At 62.6% G+C, this 19857-nt stretch overlaps 2 protein-coding genes across 2 annotated transcripts in view; one reads left to right on the top strand and one right to left on the bottom strand.

Annotated features, from left to right (window-relative positions):
* The first annotated feature begins 3542 nt into the window (after positions 1-3542).
* Positions 3543-7625, top strand: LDLRAD2 (low density lipoprotein receptor class A domain containing 2). Its single transcript, XM_019512055.1, has 5 exons — positions 3543-4207; positions 4803-5294; positions 5697-5846; positions 6054-6185; positions 6937-7625. The coding sequence occupies exons 1-5, from the start codon at positions 4111-4113 to the stop codon at positions 7152-7154; spliced, it is 1089 nt and encodes a 362-aa protein (XP_019367600.1). The 5' UTR covers positions 3543-4110; the 3' UTR covers positions 7155-7625.
* Positions 7626-8051: 426 nt separating this feature from the next.
* Positions 8052-19857, bottom strand: part of HSPG2 (heparan sulfate proteoglycan 2) — a gene marked incomplete at its 5' end in the record, with an annotated part of 66398 nt that continues 54592 nt past the window's right edge. The window contains 24 exons of the mRNA XM_019512014.1: positions 8052-9274; positions 9719-9822; positions 9987-10070; positions 10250-10320; positions 10676-10717; positions 11348-11426; positions 11711-11786; positions 12018-12074; positions 12430-12552; positions 13256-13427; positions 13745-13989; positions 14437-14658; positions 14737-14835; positions 15033-15141; positions 15221-15330; positions 15557-15656; positions 15817-15961; positions 16169-16253; positions 17146-17262; positions 17754-17901; positions 18116-18228; positions 18317-18583; positions 18685-18782; positions 18996-19185. Coding sequence (XP_019367559.1) covers positions 9102-9274; positions 9719-9822; positions 9987-10070; positions 10250-10320; positions 10676-10717; positions 11348-11426; positions 11711-11786; positions 12018-12074; positions 12430-12552; positions 13256-13427; positions 13745-13989; positions 14437-14658; positions 14737-14835; positions 15033-15141; positions 15221-15330; positions 15557-15656; positions 15817-15961; positions 16169-16253; positions 17146-17262; positions 17754-17901; positions 18116-18228; positions 18317-18583; positions 18685-18782; positions 18996-19185 — 3029 coding nt within the window. The remainder of the gene's footprint in view (positions 9275-9718; positions 9823-9986; positions 10071-10249; positions 10321-10675; positions 10718-11347; positions 11427-11710; positions 11787-12017; positions 12075-12429; positions 12553-13255; positions 13428-13744; positions 13990-14436; positions 14659-14736; positions 14836-15032; positions 15142-15220; positions 15331-15556; positions 15657-15816; positions 15962-16168; positions 16254-17145; positions 17263-17753; positions 17902-18115; positions 18229-18316; positions 18584-18684; positions 18783-18995; positions 19186-19857) is intronic.

Here is a 19857-nt window from a genome sequence, read left to right on the forward strand (position 1 = left end):
CGCGGGCGGCGCCGTCGGCGCGTGACATCAACGCGCCGCGCCGAGGGGCGCGGGGCGTGACGTACATATCGCGCGCCGCCACGCAGGGCGGAGGGGCGGGGCCGAGCGAGGCAGCTCTCTCCTCCCTCCTCCCGCTCGGGAGGGGAAGGGGCGGGGCCACCGCCTATATAAAGGGACAGAGGGGGCGGGGCTTGCTGAGGGCTAATGTGGGGGTGTTCTTGTGGGGGGTCTGCCTTGTGCCCTCTGGCATAGCTGAGCCTTGATGCTGACCTCTGACCCCTGCCATAGCTGAGCCCCCTCCCAGTGCAAACCTCTGACCCCTGGCATAGCAGAGCTCCCAGTGCAAATCTCTGACCTCTGGCATATCTGAGCCCTAAGTGGAGACCTTTGACCTCTGACCCCTGGAATACCTGAGCCCTCAGTGCAAATCTCTGACCTCTGACCTAGCAGAGTCCCCAGTGCAGGCCTTTGAGGGGCTCTGAACCAGTCCCAAGGGTCATGGCCCCTCCATGGTCCCCCACACAAGCGTGGCCTCAAGGGCCATGGCAAAGCCGCAGCCGCAGGCCTTGTGTCCCACCAAAGGTCCGTTGCGTGGGTCCCTTGCCACACGGCAGCACCTGCCTTGCTGCCACGGGATGCCCCGTGCGCCCGGGCAGGCTTGAAGCTGGCCTGCCTGTTGGTGTATCTAGTCGAGCAGGGGATGAAGCAATGAGAGCAATGGCAGTGAGGTCTTTTGCACACACACCCACATGTGCGCACTCTAGACGAAACACAACTCTTGGGACACGTCAATTCCCGTTCCCACCTCCATAAGTAGAGCCAAAGTTTGTCTGTTATGTGCTGAGCTGATAGAAGCCAGGTGGACATTTTGCCGGTGTCATGGCGCTTTGTGAGTTTCGGCTGGTACGAAAGACCCCTGTGTCTTGGGGTCCGATGTGGACGACACGGAGAGAGTCCAGAGAAGGCCACCCGCATGGTCCGGGGACAACAGGGCAGATCCTACAATGAGAGACTGCGGGACCTGAACCTGTTCAGCCTTCACAAGAGAAGGCTGAGGGGGGACGTGGTGACCGTCTATAAACTCACTAGGGGGGGACCAGAAGGGTTTGGGAGAGACCTTGTTTCCCCTGGCACCGCCCTGGCGCAACAAGGAATAACGGCCACAAGTCGTTGGAGAGGAGGTTTAGATTAGACACCCGTAAGAACCACTTCACGGTCCGGGCGGCTAGGATCTGGAACCAACTTCCAAGGGAAGTGGTGCTGGTTCCTACCCTGGGGGTCTTTAAGAAGAGGCTTGATGCCTACCTGGCTGGAGTCATTTGAGCCCAGTTTTTTCTCCTGCCCAGGCGGGGGGTCGGACTTGAAGATCTACAAGGTCCCTTCTGACCCCACATCTATGATTCTATGATTTCAGCTGAGCTGCAGCGAGCATAGAGCAGTGATGATTTGCTGCTGGGCGCATGCTTCGAGCAGCAGCTGCTTGATGATGACTGTGACATATTGCCATATTACTTGGGGATGACCTGGCTGACATTTCACGTTGGAAGCTTCTTTGTATTTGCACCAGAGACTTCAGTGTGATGTGTTTTATGAGCATATCTCGGACTGCCGTTGAATGATCTGACTCGCATACAGACAGCACTGTAACACCATACGCGAGTCTGTACAGGGCGGCTGCTTTAAAACTAAGGTGTGCTTGCTACGGATGTGCAAAATCTCCATCGTGTTAAAATCAGTGCGCTGTTTCAAGTCTTAAGTGTACAGCTTTCTGATCTCCTTCATGCATCGGGATTTGCTGTTCATTCTGCATTGTGTGCACACAGCAATGCGGCGTCTTTTTAGTCACCCTGATATTGATCCATATTTTTAAAAAATTGCCTTCAGTTTGGTTATTTATTTCTTAGACACATTCTGCAAGAAGACTTCAGAGAGCTGCATTAGGCCATAATAAATAAAAATTACCCATTAAAAATGGTCTTTTCTGGTGCTGCTCTGCGGTTAATTGTCATAGATCATCGAAGTGGATCTCAGGGCAGTTTGAACTGGCTCAGTTTGCTGAATCTGAAGACTCCACTGGGTGACACGTTGGTAATGTCTTGCAATGACTGAGTTTGAGGAAAAGATGCAGGTGTCTAGCCCAAGTTGGTAGGGCAGGGCTTTTGCTTCTGGCCCAGGAAGCAAAGGGCTTCACAACACATTCCTTGGAGAGAGTTTGAGAGAGCGAGCGCTAGGCAAGCATTGCTATTTAACCTGTCCATTACAGCAGGCTCTGGAACCAGATGCCTTTACAACAGAGGTGGTAAAGGCAAGCTGCCAAGTCTGGATTTGCAAGAAAGAAGCAATTACTTGTCCAAAGAAGATGTCAGCCTGGAAAGCTTATTTCAACAAAAACTGGAAGCCAGCAAATTAACTGTAGCATCCATAAACGTCATTCTTAGAAGGCCTGACTGTATTAGTCACCTGCTGAGCCAAAGCCAAACATGACTAGCAAGGAATACGCAGAGAAAATTCAAGCTATTTAGCCCAGGGACATTATCATCTCATGTGAGGCACTGGGTGTGTGATCCACCAGGTCACTCGTTTCATGTTTACCCACTTTTAACCATTTGGGTTTTTAACACACATTGATTTAAATTGGTTTTTCCGTGCCGAGGTATGTTGTTTTTCAAATTAAAGTCGGTGCCCCCCCAGTTAAAACAACCCAGATCTTTGCTCTTTTTGGTAGGTGTTTGGAGATAAAAACCATTCTCCATTATGCCAGCTGGGCACACAGCTCAGATGTCCCAGAGACAGCAACTTGTTGCATTCAAGATTGGAAAGAAATGACTGGAGCCAAGTGTCTGGTGGCTATCAGGTGCAGGGTCCATGCTAGCATATGCATGCTGTTTTCTAGTAAACCATCGTCCCAATTCAGGGGAGCTTGAACTCAGCCGTGGGCAGTCTGGAGCACTCACAGGCTATTTCAAAGTCATCCTCCGGTGAGGGATTTGTGCCCTAATTATTATGCAGACTGCTACTGGAAGAAGAGAGGTGAATGGGCCCGAGCAATGGAGGGGGGAGAAGAGGAGGGGAAAGTGGGATGAGGCAGCAAAGACATGGTCATGCCGAAAGGTCATCCCAGGCTGAACAACCTGTTGGGCCAGGGCGGTTAAGACGTGCTCCATTCTCTGGCCAGCACCCCACATGGCTGGCATCACAGCTGCCTTTCCCTCTCCATCCTGCATCCATAGGGGAAGCCTCTGGCACCCTTTTGGAGCAGGGCTTGAACTCATGCCTCTGCAGCTTTGGCAAGATGCCTTAACAGCTCTGCCAATGCAGCCCAGCTAAGAGATGTGCAGGGGCCAAAACCTGTGACAGCAGCAAATGGCCTGCTTGCTGCAAAGCGGTCTCTCCCCCGTCTCGGCAGCCACTCCGATGGACACAAACCCCTTGTGTTTCTTGACTTCCCTTCCTCTGCTTTGTATTCAGCCAGGTGCTTTGGCGTGTGCTGCCCAGGTGCCTTAGGCGCTTGCTGAATGGGGGACCTGAGTGGTTTTCATCCGTTCCCAGTCAAACCCAAACCTCTCACTGTTGGCCTGGAGCTCACAGCTCTTGGCCTCATGCCTCTCTTGGTTAAAGCTCTGGCACTTGTCTGCCCTGCAGCTGTGCCCTCCGTACCTCCTCCTCGCTGCACGGATCTGGGCCGTGCCGGGATGCTGTCACTAGCCTTTTAGCCTTGTGGATGCAAGTCCTGGGCAGCACATTGCATTGTCCTTCCCCCCACACCCCTTCTTCCATCAAACTCCTGGAGTTTCCTTGGCAACCCCCTAACACAAATCCTGACTGTAAAAAAGCAGGATGAAGCAAGGACAAAGGGCAAGCTCTGGGAGTCCTTGTGCCCAGACAGCAGCGAGAGGAAAAAAGGCCTCTTCCCTTTAATCAACACCCAGGGCTGCTGCCTTTTGCTGTCCCCTCTGTTCCCATGGCAGACCACACTAAAGGAGCCCCCAGCCTGGTTTGCTCACGGAAAGCCGGGAGGCCGCCGCGCTCCTCAGTCTCCCAGCTGTTGCCATCCCAGACGGCGCGACTTGCTCTCACTCCGGACTTTGGGATTTGCGCTGGTGGAAAGCGATGGCGAAGAGCAGCCCGAGGCACTGCCTGCGCCTGCTGTCCGGGTGGCTGGTGCTGTTCAGCTTTGTGGTGGTGGAGGTCTCATCCATCGAGACAGGTACCGCGGGCTTTCCAGGACCCTTCCTTTGCTCTCGCATCGGGGCCAGAGTTCAAAACCTGTAGGTTGTTTCTACCAGAAGCTTCCTGGAAGTTGAGGGTACTTTTGGGTATTTTTCCAGCACCCTTCATTCATACGGGTGCCTAAAGGGGGTGAATAGGATATGGGCTGAACGGAGAAGTTACTGCTTTGCTGCACTAAAAGGTAGCATGCTTCACATGGGCAAAGAGGAGACAACATAGCTATGGGTGGCAGTGGTCACATGTACCGGCCTCGCTGTGTGCCAGCTGTGGTTTTCCAGCTCAGGATTCGCTTTAGGCACATGCTTTTCTGCTTGTGCCTTCTCTGTCCCCAAATGCATACAAGTGAAACCAAGGCTCAGGGAGAGCGTGACAGTGGGGAGCTCATGGGGGGCATTGGTCCATCAGCTCCCGTGCTGAGGCTGTTGCAGTGGCCTGGATGGGGGGAAATAAAAGGCAAGTGACTCCCATCTTTGTTCCTGCCCAAAGCCAGAAGGCAGGGCCCGGCCAGTGGAGGTGCAGGGTCTGGACTACCCAGCACTGGATAGTGATCCCCACGGGCTCTTCCTCCACAGTGAGCCTGGTGGATTTCTGTGGCCAGACGCTCCAGGACCACGGCATGATTGTCACCTCTCACCGGGACTCGCGGCGCTATTACTTCGTGGCCGTGGGCACCGATTGCCACCTGGTCATGCAGGCCGCGGCCCCCCGCGACAAGGTCCAGTTCCAGTTCCGGTTCTTCCTGGTGTACAGCCTTCTGCGCCTGCCCCTGCCTGGCGGCCCCGCACCGAGCACCACCGCCACCCTGCCACCCCTGGGCAGCCCGAGGCCACCGCAGACCCCGCCGGGGGGCGACCGGGAGCCACCCGACCCCTGCCATGCCGGCTCCTACGTGCAGTTCTACGACGGCCGGGGACGGGCGGCCGAGCCCCTGGGGCGCCCGCTGTGCGGGAAGAGCATCCCTCGGCCTGTCCTGTCCACCGGGAACTTCCTGACGCTGCGCCTGGTGACGCGGGGCCAGCAGCCACGCGTGGACTTTGTGGGCGACTTCACGTCCTTCCGGCTGGGTAAGGGGCCTCGGCTGTGTCTGGGCAGAGCTCCCCACCAGCAGCATGGGCTAGTAGTTAGGCTGCAAGTCAGGACTCCTGGGCTCTGTCCTCATCTCGGCCAAGAGGGTCCAGCAGGTTAGAACGAGGGAGCGGAGGCCAGGACACCTGGGTCTATTGTGGGGTGGGTGCCAGGACACACGGGCTCTACCTCCAAGCTTGGGAGGGGAACGAGTCCCAGCAGTTAGAGCAGAAAGCTGGAAGTTGAGATGCCTCGGATGTGCTTTTGGCTGGGGGGAAAAGGTAGTGGGGGAGAACAGTCAGGACTCCTGGGTCCCATTCCTAGCCTCACGTGTCCATGGGAGGTGGGGTCCTGCCCCGGGCGAGGGCAGCCAGGGTGCATTGCTGCCATGCCTGTTGCAGGCTTCAACATGTCGGGGTGCGGCCAGGAGCCCTATTTCCCCTGCCGCAATGGCAAGTGCATCCCCCAGAGCCTGGTGTGCGACAGCGCCGGTGTTGACAACTGCGGGGACGGCTCCGACCAGGCTGCCCGCCCCCCGGCCAGCTGCAAAGGTCTGTGCAGACTGCGGGCACTGTGGGAGGGTGCAGGGGCTGAAGTGTGGGCCTGATCCTGTGGGCGTGCTAAAGGCGGGGAGACGAGGCAATGGCTTGATGCTGGGCAGGGCTTGGCTCAGCCAGGGGAGGGTGAGCATGGCACGAGGGCACATGGTCTGTGAACCAGGGCTGCAGCTCCGGCCTTTTTCCCTCTGCCCGCCCCAGGTCCGGCCCCCACCGCAGCACCTCTCCAGACTGCCGGGGCCCTGGCAGCCAGCTCCCCTTCCAGCTGCGGGAGGCCAGAGAAGAGCCAGTCCCCACCCCGGGACACCAACCTCCAGGAGGACGCTGCTGCAGGTACCTCTCATGGGGGGCAGCCTGCCCCCGGCGCCAGGCTGCACGGGTGCAGAGCAGGGGGTAGAGGTCTGCAGAGCCCCCAGCACCCATGCAGGTGCTCAGCAGATGGTTTTTCCTGCCAGCAGCTAATTGTAGAAGCATAGACTATGAGGGTGGGAAGGGAGCTCAGGAGGGCACATCCAGTCCAACCCCTGCTCCAAGGAGGACCAGCCCCAAAACTTCCAAGGATGGAGATGCCACCACCTCTCTGGGTATCTCACTGTTCCCGTGCTTTACTACCCATCCTAATATCCAACCTGAAATTGCTGCAACTGGAGGCCGTTGCTCCTTGTTCCAGTCACGTCCAGCCTGTGCCACTCCTCTGCACTGGGTCCCTGGTGCCCTCCTTGGGTCACAGCCCCAAAATGCACTCCGGCACCTCTGGGACAATGCCCTTCTCCAGGCAGCACTTCATGCCCCCCCACCTTTAAATAACCCCAGACCTTGAGGTTAAACAGACCCAAACCAAAGCAAACCCAGCCCCGAGCTTCCTGCACAGCGCTCCCTCCTTCCTTCTGGGTCTGGCCCAATTGAGCCGTAGTGTCAGGCTGTGGCTTGTAAGGTGCTTTTTCCTCCCCTTCCCTTGCTAAGGCTGCCTGTGGGCACCTTTCTCTCTGCAAGCCATCTCCTCCAGGCCCCAGAGGCTGCTCCCTGGGGCTGGGGGTGATGGAGACCCCTGGCCTCCTGGTGACTGTGCCCCCTTCCCCTGCAGGTGGGCGGCTGGCTCTGCCGGCCCTCTCGGCGCTGCTGGGGGCTGCTGCGGGTGCTGGTCTCCTGCTCTGGTGCTGCTGCAGCCCTGGCTGGCTCGTCTGGAGACTCGGCGCCTGCCGCTTCCTGCCCGGATGCAACTCAGCCTGCGCCGCCTGCCAGCTCTGCCCGCGCAGCTGCGCCCGCCGTGGCAAGGTGGCCCCACGCCACCTGCCCGCCTGACCCCTCTGCAGCCAGGCCCTGCCCTTCAGCCCCTCTCTGCGGGGCGTGAGCCCTGCTGGGGCTGGGGACACCAGGCATTGCCCTCAGCGCTTGCCACCCTCACACCCTCTCTGGCCGGCACGTGCTCTCTTCCCATCACACTCCCGGAGCCCGTGGTTCCCTGCTCCATCCCACACTGCCCCCCGGCCACTGTACCACCGGGCTGGCAGGGCTGAGGCGCCAGTGAGGGGCTCCAGTGTGGGGTCTCGGGCGAGCTGCCTCCTGCCACAGGGCCCTGGGGAAGGAGGGAGCTGGACCCCACCCAGGACGGTCTCCCCCAGCATGCAGGATCCTTGGCCAGCAGGGGGGACATGACCAGGGCTGGGCGCCTGTGGTGAATAAAGCAGCTGTGTCCAAAGTGTGTTTGCAAAGCAGACCCCGCGGTGCAGCAGGGAAGCCGGCACCCAGCAGCCACGTTTCCAGCATGCCGGGGCAGGGACAGCGTCCGCGAGTCGTTCGGCCAAGCCTGGGGGGTCCCAAGGCAGCCAAGCAGGGCACCCTCGCCTCGTGCCCTGGGGGCAGAGCGGCCCCTGGACCGGGTCACGCAGCACCAGGGAGGGGCGAGGTCCTGAGGAGTAGTGGTAGCTCCGCACCCCCACAGGGTCCCAGCCAGCACCGGGGCAAGGGCTGAAGGGCAAGCGGCGCGGGGGGCTCGTCTCCTAGCTGGATGCCCCCAGCTGGGCCAGGGTGCAAGGAGCCCACGGGATGGGCACTCCGGGGGGCGGGGTGCTGGGCAACCCCAAAGCTGGGGGTGGGAGCTATGAGACCGACACCTGGGGCAGAAAAGTCAGTCCCCCGTCCCGGTGCCTCCAATGCTGATGGTGGAAGCAGAGGCGGTGCAGGTCTGCGAGACGACGCTCGGTTGTTACTTGTCGTTTAATAGGAAGCCAACGAGACAGCATGGCCGGGCGCGACCTGAGCAGAGCGGGCCCCCAGCCCCCAATCCCCGCGGGGCCGTTTGTGCCAGGCACGGCTCGGCTCACACGGGCGGGAGGCCAGCACCTTCCCGGCCCCTTGGCGCACCCCAAAGCTGAGGCTGTGTTGCTGGCGTCTGGTCTCCAGGTCCCCCCGCATCACATCTCTTCTGCCCAGGGGCCAGGGTCTCCCCACTGCTTCGTCGGCTGGGCCATGTCTCATCATTGCAAGTCACTTGGAGGCACGAAGGAGCCTTCCGGGGGCATGAGGTTCCCGGGCCCGGGCTGTGCTGGGAGGCTGAGCCCGCGCCACACGCTTCCGAGCGAAGGGGAGGTCTGGAGGCGGCCGGAGCCAGAGGAGGCCCCGGGGAGGAGTGGTGGGGATTGTCCTGGATCGAGGAAGGCACGAAGGTGAGTGTGCAGTGCCCTGAGCCTGGCGTGTCTTTGGGCTGCGCTGGCCGGAGTGGGGCCGAGGGATGTCGGATGTCTCTGCCCAGCGCCTGTGCCCCCGGGAGGGGTGCGCTGCAGAAGCCTCCTTTCCTGCCTGCTGCCCCTGCCCCAGGTTGACGTGGAGCTGTCCAAGTTGCCAGGATTTGGCCTTCGTCTCCTGACACTGGACAGTTCAGGGGGTCCCGTCACACTCCTGTGGCAGCCCGGTGACGGCATGCAGCAAAGCCAGCTGGCCCCGCTCCCTCCTGCGTGCCACAGAGCAAGAGGGGGCAGGGGGAGGCTTCTCCATCCATGGGGCCCAGCCGTGGCCAAGTCGGTGGCCGGAGGCTCTGCGGGGCCCAGTGCGTCTGGGACACCGGGCGCTCGAGGGCGGCGGTGACGAACGCGGCCCCCTCCCCTGCTGGGGATTTGGTTTTTTTTTTTTTTTGGTAGCAGCAAAGCACCATTTTCCTCTTTGTTTCTTTACAAAAAAAATTCATCAGCATCAAAATAACAAGAACAGACGTCTGTGGGGGGCCGTGGCCCGGGGAGTGGCAGGCCGGGCCTACGAGGGGCACTCCCGGGTGTTGGTGCCGGCCTCCACGTGGTGCTGCAAGTCGATGGGCTGCGGCGGCTGCTGGCCCGGCCTCTCGTTCATCAGCACCAGGTTCTTGATGCAGCCCGTGATGCCCGAGGTGAACTTGCCCATGGTGAGAGTCTGCACGGCCGGAGCACCTCCTGCGGGCAATGGGTCAGTCAGCCCGCAGGGCTGGGCACAGGGGGGGAAACTGAGGCACCCAGAGGGGAAGGGATAGGGACACGCACTCACACATGCACAGGCACAAGCATACACTCTCACACAAACACAAGCACATGTGCTCACGCAAACATGCATGTACATACACAAATGTGTGCATACGCACATGCCTACACACGATGATCCATTGGGTCCCTTCCGACTCTACAATCTATGAATCTATGTACACACGCTCACGCAAACGCTCATGCACACACTTACAAATGCATACATAGGCACCCACATACATACACGCACACACACACTCACACAAAGGCACATGCACAGACACACACACAAGCACACAAATATGTACACATACACATGCACATGCACACAAACAGGTGTTGTGTGCCCTGCTCCCCATGCAGCCGCTCCGGCCTCACCGATGTATACGTTGCCCTTGGTGTTCACCATGATGTTGTTGCCGGGCGACTCTCCGCCCACCGGCTCCTCTCCGTCCACCTGCAGCAAGCCCTGCCGCCCTTCCCTGCAAGGGGGGGAAAGGGGAGCCCTGAGACCCTGGGCAAAGGGGGGGAAGAGGTGGTGCCTTCCCCTGACCCTGTGCCAGGCAGCTGAGGCCTGGCACCAAGCTCTCTTGGCACCCAGCTCCTGGCACATCCCGGTGGCCTGAGCCCCGTGCCAGTCCCTTACCGCACAGCCGTCACTTTGTGCCACTCGCCATCATTGATGGGGTCATCAGAGATGATGTTGGCCTCACCGCTACCCAGCTGGTAGCTGCAGGGAGACACCGGGAGGGTTAGTGTGGCCCATGGGGCTGCCCCTGCCCAGAGCCAGGGCGGAGGGGAGCCAGGATAGGGAGTGAAGCTGGGGGCTTTGCTGGGGTAGCCTCGGGGGCTGGGGCCTGAGTGGGTCCCTGGAGATGGGCACAGAGTGGAGGTCAGGGCACTGCTCACCTGAACACCAGGTGCCCGTTTTTGAGGCCGAGGCTGATGAAGTCCTTGGCTTTGCCGCTCTCCCCTTCCTCCTGCCAGTGAGAGAAGCATGCTGAGATTGGTCTGACCCTGGCCTGGTGCCGCCTCCCCCCCACGTGTCCATGACAGTCAGGCTCAGAGCACGTGCGTGTGTATGCACACATGCATGCAGGAGCGGATCCCATGAGCGCGCATGGGAAGGAGCGACCTCGGGGCCGCCTCCATGCAGAGGAGCCACCCTCAGCCAGCAGCAGGTGCTGGATGTGCTTGTGGCATCTGGTCTGGGGGCTGAGAGAGGAGTGGGGCACCGTGCCGGGACAGTGGCACGTGGCATGGTCCCAGGAGCAGTCCTGTGCTGCCCCTTGCCTGCAGCCTGAGCCAGCCGGCCTGGCACGGCTCGGTAAATACCTCATTAGTAGCATGCAGGTCGAAAGCAGGCTCCCCGGCTACCTGGAGAAGAAACGGGCACAGGGCAGTTATGCAGCCACAGCATCAAAGCTGGAGTGGGGAGGACGGAGCGGCGCGGGGGGCATGTTAGTCCAGGTCCCAGGCCAGAGCCAGGCAGCGGAGGTAGGCTTCATGCAGGCAGAGGCCAGTGGGACACGTGGCAGCTCTCCCACCCCAGCCTGGCCATGCAATGCGGGAGGGAGCAGCCCGCGCAGGCAGTCCCATGTGTGCAGGGGCCCTGCTCACGGCCCAGCCTTGCTGCGGCAGACACCAATAGCCTGCTCCACGTGCACGATGCTGCTGCTTTTCTGTGCCAGCCGGGCTCCAGGCAAGCAGTACCCTCACCCCCTAAGCCCCTCTGAAGCCAGCTCTGCACCCCTGAGAGCCCTGTTTTAGCAGGGAAGTCCTTGCCTGCATCCACCAACCCGCCTTGCCCCCCCTGCTCGCTGGCTCCTAATGCCAGACTCATGCCCAGCTCTCCCTCAGCTCCCTTGTGCCAGCAAAGCCAGTCCCGGCTGCTGGGGCAGGCCAAGCCTTTCTGGCTCCTGTCTCGGCCCCGCTGCAGAGGGTGCTGGCTCCCAGCACCAGCACATGGCACTGAGCCTGCCCTGGCTCAGGCCATCATGGACTCACCACACCCTGCCAGAGGACCACGCCATTGGGAGAGGTGGTGCGCACTTCCAGCTCGATGGTCTCCGGTGCCTCGGGGCGGCTGCAACGAGACAAGGCTGCGATTAGATGTTGCCGGTGTGGGACAGACCCCAGGCCCCAGAGCCGTGCTCGCCACGCCTGCTGCAGAGAGCCTCACCCTCCCCAGATGCCACCCGCTCCTGGGCTGGGACCCCGCAGCCTGGCTCTGCCTAGGGCTCCCTGGCCTCTGCTCACTGCACGGGGGGAACCCTTCCTGCACCCGCGCCCGTCGTGGCTGGCCAAGGAAGCCAGACTGCAATGCAGTGAGCACCTCTCCTCCTCCCCAGGCTCCTGGTGCCCACTCACCTCCTGGGGAACAGGTGTCTGGGAAGCGCAAGGTAGCCGCCATCATAGAAATAGGCTCCATATTGGCCCGGGGCATCTGCAGGAGGAGAGGAGGCGGTCAGGGGGTACAGGGCAGGTGGCGTGGGAGGGCACAGCAGTAGGTGTGGGATGGCAGGCCAGGGGAATCCAGGGGAGTGGGATGGGGGCTGCTGCTGCTGGGGCCAGGCACGTGGGTGGGATCCGCAGGATGCTGGCTCCAGGAGCTTGACCATGGGGCTCAGAGAAGGGGGAGGCCAGGCTCTGTGCCATGGGAAAGCGGGTACTGTACCGTTGCCCCCACTGCCCTCGGGGAGCCACTCCCGGTCCAGCTTCTGCAGCGCCAGGCCTGCATGGGCAAGAGATGGAGACGTGTGTTAGGGGTGGTGTGGGCCATCCTGGGGGGGCCCGTGGGCACAGTGTGGGGTGGCGGAGCAGGGGCCCTTGCCTGCGGGTGCCCTTCCTCATGGGGCTCACTGCTAGCTGACAGGCCGCCCCCCAGCCCCAGCCTGTAAGACATGGTCCCCTCAGCCACACCTCCCCTGACAGTCCCTACCCAGGTGCCTACTGCACCCAACGCCCCAGACACCCTCTCCCACCTACTCCAGCTCCTGCAGTCCTCTGGGGCTGAATCCGCCCCAGCGAACACCCACGGGCACTGCCCCCCACCTCACTGCCCACAGCCCTTGTGCCCTGGCACCTACTCTGCTCGCAGTACGTCCCCACGAAGCCAGCTGGGCATAGGCACCGGCTTGCCTTGCACGTCCCACCGTTCAGGCAGGGGTTGCCCAGCAGGCACGGGTCGTCGGCCAGCTCGCAGCGGTCACCTGTGAGGAGAGGCTGGCTGAGCCCCGGGCCACTGCGCCGGCTCGCGAAACATGTGGGCAGATGTACACGCACGCACAGGTATATGCACAAACCACACGTGCACACACATATAGGCACATGCACACCTGGACACGCATGCATACACGTATGCACAAGTGTATGCACACAGACACACACATGCACACACACAGGCACATGCGCACAGACACACCCACACACATACATGTATGAACAAAATATGCATACATGCATGCACACCCATGCGCGCACACACACAAATGTGTGTATACGGACACATACATACATGCACCCCCCCGACCCACATACGCACAAGTCTATGCATACAGGCAAGCACACACCCACGCACAAATATATGCATACAGGCATGCACACATACGTACATACATGCACGCACAGGCACATACAGATGCATGCACACATACACATAACGTGCACACACACACACACACACGCACAGGCACACGCTTAGGTACACACTGCCTCTGCAGCACGCCCCCAGCCTGGGTTGCATCCAGCCCTCCTGGCACCAAGCCCCTGCCATGGGGCAGTCGCACCCTGACCAGGTCTCAGAGCAGTGGTCTACAAGGGGGGCCCCAACCCAGCCCCCGCAGCCAGGAGGGCCCCAAGCTGCTCTGGTGATGCCGGCACAGCCTGCCGCGCGCACCCGGGTCCCATGCTCACCGTGAAAGCCGTCCTGGCACAGGCACTGGAACTCGTACTCGCCGGTGGGCAGGCACTTGGCACCGTGCAGACAGGGCCGGCGGTCGCAGGGCGAGCTGTCGTAGCACTGCGCCACGCTCCGGCTCTCCTGGAAGCTGTACGAGATGTCCACCCTCTTCCCGTTGATGGACACCTGTGGGGCAGGGGTGCCACGTCACCCACACCTGGGCCTCAGCCAGACAGACCGCGAGTCCCTTGGCCTGTCCGGGGCCAGGGCCCAGGACTGGGGCAAGAACCCACGTACCAGGCTCCCAGCCCCAGCCGGGAGGAGAGGGACCTGCCCCATCGGGCACCAAATGCCCACGTCCACGCTGGAAGTGGAACCCGGGAGTCTGTGCTCCCCACAGTCACCCCACTCCCCTCCCAGAGCCGGGGGCCGAACCCAAGAGTCTGGGGCCCTCACTGTCCCCGCAGAGTGCCTGTCCCTCGGAGGGCAGGGGCCAGCCTCACCTCGCCCACGCAGCCGTGGAAGTGGGCGCTGACATTGGCGGCCACAGGCAGCACCACAGACGGGTCCACCCCACCCAGGAACATGGGCGTGCGCAGGTTGAGGCCTTGGCTCTTGCCCGGTGATGACCGCTTCACCGGCCGGCCGCTGTCCACCACGAGGGTGCCGTCCTTACTGCTGCGCTCTGCCGAGACCCGGTGCCAGCGGCCCAGGGCGAGGGGCTCCGTGCTCTGCAGCACGGCCATGCCTACGAGAGAGAGTGCAGGGGGAGACGTGCCCGGCTCAGGCCTGCCTGAGCCCTGGCACCCCTCACGGCAGCTGGCACGCTCAGGGCCATGTGCTGTGCCCGGTCAGCTCCCTGCACTGTGGCCACAGCAGCCAGGGCACCAAGGAGAGACCTGTGAGCGGGCATCCAGGGGCACTGTGTGCCAGGGAGAAATGGAGCCGGATCCATGCCAGAGGGCATGGAGGGCTAGCTCCCTCTGCCTTCTGCCCCCATCTGCCGCAGGACACTGGACCTCACGGACCTGGGGTCTGACCCATCTGGGGCAGTTTTTATGAGGGTGGTACCGAGCTACAGAGCATTCCCTGCTCCAGACAGCAGGTGCGATGGGCACGCTGGGTCTGGGCATCTGGGGCGCGAAGCTCTTGTTGGCTGGCATGCACCGTCCCGGCTGTGCAGGCTGCGCCCTACCTGAGCCCAGCTCGTAGAGAAACTGCAGGTGCCCGGCAGCCATGGCAAGCGAGACGAAGTCTTCCACGGGGCCGCCCTTGCCCGCGCTGAAGAAGATGAGGCCGTCGGGCGACAGTGGCTTGAACTCGGCATCCACCCGCAGCTCGTAGTGGATGTTGGTGAGGGGCGGGTACGAGATGAAGGCGTCGCGCCCGTTGAAGAAGGGGGTGGTCACCATGACCCCTGTGGGCACGGGGAAGGAGGGTGGTTACCTGAGCGGCCCCGCTCCGCCCCGGCTGCCCGCACCGGCCCTGCACTCACCTTCCATGCACTTCTCGCCTGTCTTGCCCAGGTGGCAGCGGCAGGTGTAGCCCTGCCCATCCGCTCGGTTAATGCAGGTGGCGTCCGGTCCGCAGGCCTCTGCGGGGGGAGACGGTGCCATTTATTATCAAGCTGCTGCTCTGGGCGTGGGGTTGACTTTGGGCTGTCCCATGGGAGGGGATCCTGCAGCCCAGGGTGGAGGCAATTCTCCACCCAGCCCCAAGCCTAGGCCGGAGACCTGGCCCCCCGGCAGGGCTCGGTACAGCGGTGGAGCAGGGGTCGCCCGGTGGGGGTACCTGGGTGGCAGTGCAGGGCCTGCGAGTGCTCGCAGTTGCTGCCAGTGAAGCCCTGCGGGCAGTGGCAGACGTAGCTGCTGCTCTCCGAGTCCCTGCAGACACCGCCGTTCTGGGAAGGGCCGAGCAGAGGGTTAGAGGGTCTGTCTGGGGGGCACAGCCCCCACCGCCCCCGTGCCGGCGCATGTTACCTGGCATGGCTGGTCCTTGCAGGTGGGGCAGCTGGCGACACCGTGAGCTGGCAGGTCCAGGTCCTTGAAGATCACCTCTTCGCCCTGGATCAGCAGCTGGCGCACGCAGCCTGCGATGAGGGCAAACGGGGCTGGTGAGAGGCCCGGGAGCACCCCAAATGCATGCAGGTAGCGGGGCAGGGAGCGCGGGGGCCATGAACATGCGAGCGGTGCTGGGCAGGGCAATGCACAACCTCTCCCAGAGACATGCTGCCCTCACACGCATGCAGGCACACACAGGCTCGGCTGGGCCCTAGCATGTGGGCACCAGGGCTGGGCTGCACGGGGAATGCTCACCGATGAAACCGCTGCTGAGGCCGGTCTTGGCGATGGCGGCGTAGCTGGGATACCCGCCCAGGTACAGCTCCTCGTTCAGATCCAGCCCCTGGAACTTGCCCTGCATGCACAAAGAGGGTCAGGGCGGTGGCCTGAGGACCCTCCACGTCCCACTCGAGTTGCAGCAACAATGCCAGCCCGCCCCTGGGTCCCTGCTTCCCTGCAGGGCTCGGCTCCAGGCCTGCTGGGCGTCTTGGGGCAGTGCCAGGCCCCCTGCTCACCTGCGAGGTGCCGTTGACGGGTGGGTGGTCGTCCAGCACGAGGGAGCCCTGGGTGAGGTTGCGGTACAGCCGCACCGTGTGGAACTCCCCCAGCCGGATCGGCGTCGGGTGCCGGATCGTGGCCATGCCCGAGCCGGCATCGAACCTGCAATTTCAAGCCTGTCAGAGCTGCGGAGGGCAGCGGGGATGTTCTCCCTCCATCGCCTCGCCCCCACGCTCGGAGCCCAGCCCTGCGTGCACCGGGACCCCCCAGACAGCACCAGGAAGCAGGGTTTGGAGAGGCCTCGTGCTGGTTGGGGGGCTCCCCGGGCCCAGACCTTGCCCGTGGTGTGGGGACACGGCCAGGTCTCACCTGAATTCTGGCCGGCCGCCCACCAGGCCGAAGGACACGAAGTCGGCACCGGTGCTCTTCTTCTGCCCATTGTACAGCAGCATCCCTGCAAGAGCAGAGGGGTGAGCGTGGCGGCAGTGCCACGGCCAGGCACGGGGCCTGGGGGCAGGTGGCAGCTAGAAGCACCCTGGTCCCGGGGACCTGCAGGAGCCCTGGCTCGTGGGACCAGCTAGCAGAGGCTCCTGGGCCAGCCTGGGACCCACGCAGGGGTCTCTGCAGCTGGGGCCAGAGGAGCTGCTCCACCCGTGCAGCAGTAGTAGGCTTTTATCTTCTACCAGCGCAGGCAGACACACACCACACTCAGCCAGGTCTCCCCAAGCAGACCCAGCCCCACTGCTGATTAGGAGGCGACCCCCAGGCCAGCAGCCCGACGGCACGGCCCGGGCACCCCGTGCCTCGGTGTGATGTCACTGCCCGTGACATCGCCGGACGGAGGTTAAGCACAGCAAGACAGGGATGGCCCCAGCTGCAAGGAGTTAGGCACACAGGCATCCTGGCCCGTGCTGAGGCCTCGCTGGTCCTGGGCACTCGGTTAGTCTGGGCTGGGCTGGTGGATTTAACATGACCCCATGGGGTGCATGGGGCGTGGGCACACCCCTCCCCAAGCCAGGCCCCCGGGCAGCGGGGAAGAGGCGGCAGGCAGAGCTTACCTGAGTACAGAATGAGAGCTGGAGGGGAGAGGGGTATGGACAGAACAGATGGAGAAGGACAGACAGGTGGAGAGAGACAGAGCGGGGGGCCAAGACGGAGAGAAAGGAGGAAAATCAGAATGGGTGAGTGAGAAACACGGGCTCGATCCGCCTGCCTCTGAGAGGGGACGCTGCCACGGGCGGGGGGAGCTTGTGAGATGGGGGCTCAGAGGAGCCGGGGTCTCTCCCTCCCTCCTGGGGCACAGGCTGGTGGCCTGGATCCGTGCTGGGCAGAGGGTCTCCGCTTACCATCGGCGATGTCCGGCCGGAAGGTGATTTGGATCTCAAACTTCTTGTAGGCGTCCTTGATGGTGGGCAGGGGCAGGTAGGACTGGGGGCTCTGCGTGAAGTAGGGCACCACCCGCTCTGCAATTGGGGAGAGACAGTGAGCTGCAGCTAGGGCTGGTGCCCGTCGGGTTTGGGGCCCCGTTGCACGGGGCCGCTCTGTGCCCGGGGACCACGAGGTTACTTCCATGCCGACCTCCCCTGCCCCTGCCCCTGCCCCTGCCACGCAGACCAACGCGCTGGCCTGGCCACGACTGCACTAGCAGGGGCAGGATGGAGACGGACCCGGCTGCGAGCAGTTCCCCGGGAACAGCCATGCTGCAGCCGGCGGGGAGGGGAGAGCACGGCCATAGCTGCCAGCACCACGCTGGGTCCTGAGCACCTCCTAGAGTAGCTCCCTTGGCTGCACCCCACGGGCCTCAGCCGGCTTGGCAGCGACCTTGCTGCCCTTGGCTGGGAGGGCGGTATCCATTGCGTGTGTGGGAGCACGGCTGGGGAGGGGTGCGGAGGAGGGGGCGAGGGCCGTGTCCCAGTCGGCTCCAGGGGCTCACGCATCGCCCCAGTGCGCTCACCTTGGACCTTGAGCATGGAGATGGCCGTCACCTTCCCCTGCCGGTTGGAGGCCGAGCAGATGTAGACCCCCGCGTCTTCCGGCTTGACGGAGGGGATGGTCAAGATATTGCTCTCCAGCCGGACGCCTTTGGGGAGGTCTCCCTGCAGCTGAAACCCAACACCGGAGCAGGACATTGTCACCACCCCAGAATGACTGACCGCGGTCCCCGCGGACAAGGCGAAGGCTGCCACCGTGTCTCTACAAACCCAACTCCTTCTACCCTCCATCTCTCCCCTACCCCGCTGCCCCTGTGCCCAGCCCGTGCCATCTGGCCTGGGGACAAACCTTGCTGGCACCTTCTCTGGGAGGTTGTGCACTTACCTTGGTCCACTTGATATCTGGGATGGGGAAGCCAGTAGCCAGGCAGGGGAACACGACTGTGGACCCCACGGCCACCTCCTTCATCTCCGGCTGGGCGGCAATCTGGGGGACAGCTGCAGGGAGGGAATGGCGCTCTTCAGGCCTTGTGGGGCGAGCAACCGTGCACCCCCCTCACCACATCACCAGGGCCTCTCTGCTTACACTGGACGTGGAGGATGACGTGAGACTGCACGGTGCCCACGTCGTTGGTGGCAGTGCAGCGGTACTGCCCTGCGTCCGACTGCTCCACCCGCTCGATCTTCACCGTCCCGCCACTGACGGCGATGTCGGGGCGCAGGCGGCCGCCCACCTTGCTCCAGGTGACGTGTGGCTTGGGGTCCCCAATGGCCAGGCACTCGAACTCCACCGCGCTGCCCATCAGCACCGTCTGCACCAAGGTGCGGATGTTGATCATCACCTTGGGCAGCGCTGCGGGGGAGAAGGCAGAGCGGTGAGCGGGCGGCCGAATCTCCACGCGGCCCCAGGGAGCAGGGTCAGCCTCCTGGGGCCGGGCCCGGGCCCCCACTTACCCTGGATCACCAGCTTGGCACTGTGTTGGGCCTCCCCGGAGGGGCTGGTGGCCCGGCAGGTGTACACACCCTGGCAACTGCGGTCCAAATTCGGGATCCTGCAGAGAAACAGCAAGGGAACGGGCTGGGTCCTGTGCACCTAGCTGCCGGCCCTTCACCCCATGGCCATGCCACGCTGCCAGATCACTGGCGTTGCAAAGAGTGGTGACCCCCCATTGCTCAGTGCCCCTGCCAAGCCTCTGCCAGCCCCCGTCATGAACACAAGCCCACGGGACATCCCACCCCGAGGCAGCAGTCTTGCAGCTCCTTACCGTAGCACCCCGTTCGTCACGCTGTGGCTGGCCGGCAGCTCCCCGTCCTCCTTGAACCACTCGATCTGCGCCTGCGGGTCCCCAGTGATGGTGCAGGTGAACTCGGCCGTGCCCCCCACGCCCTTCGTGTCCACGCGTGGGGTCACGTGCACGGATGGGGGGCCCCTGGATACTGGTGGGGCAGCACCTCCTGTGGGGTAGAGACTCCAAAGCATCAGCCACGGACACCCACCCTGGGTGAGGGGATCTGCCCCAGGGCCGGTGTGCATTGCACTTGGCCATGGAGGTGCTCCCCACGAACACTCCTGCAGCACACAGCTTCTGCTCTGGGGCTGCTGCCATCCCTCAGGAGCCCAGGGCCCGGCTTGTTCCCCCAGGGCCTGGAAAGCGGCTCTCAGCTCTTGACTGCCAGCATGCAGCGTGACCCCCCCCAGCACCAGCATCCCCGCCCCTGCCTTGCTCTGCGTGTGTAGGCGTGTGCATGCATACGCACGTTTTTGCACATACAGGAGTGTGTGCGCATGTGCGCACGCATGAATTCATGCTTGCATGTGTGCATAAATGCACGTGTGCACCACGTGCCCACATAGGGATGTGAGTGCATATGTGCACGTGTGTCTATGTGCACGTGGGTATGTACATGTGTGTGAGGGGGCCGCAGGGGGAAAGCCGGAGGCAGCAGTGTCCTTCCAGCCCACCTCATGCCTGGGACAAGCAGGACATTTCCCTGGGGTCTGCTCATGTCTTGTGGGGGCTGGGCCTGGGAACGCCATCACTGCTGCTGCCTGGGGCTGCTGTTACGGTACGCTCACCCCCACTCTGGGGGTCCTGCCCCCCTGCCCCCTTCCCCATCCATTCTCCA

This window comes from Gavialis gangeticus, unplaced genomic scaffold, assembly GCF_001723915.1.
Source record: "Gavialis gangeticus isolate Ggan-Ray unplaced genomic scaffold, GavGan_comp1, whole genome shotgun sequence".
Taxonomy (NCBI): domain Eukaryota; kingdom Metazoa; phylum Chordata; order Crocodylia; family Gavialidae; genus Gavialis; species Gavialis gangeticus.

Excerpts from the sequence above, each read along its gene's own strand:
- LDLRAD2 (XM_019512055.1), top strand. The coding sequence starts at position 4,111 with ATGGCGAAGAGCAGCCCGAGGCACTGCCTGCGCCTGCTGTCCGGGTGG. Across the intron at positions 4,208-4,802 it reads GGTCTCATCCATCGAGACAG|TGAGCCTGGTGGATTTCTGT; the intron begins GTACCGCGGGCT and ends CTTCCTCCACAG. Across the intron at positions 6,186-6,936 it reads CCAGGAGGACGCTGCTGCAG|GTGGGCGGCTGGCTCTGCCG; the intron begins GTACCTCTCATG and ends CTTCCCCTGCAG.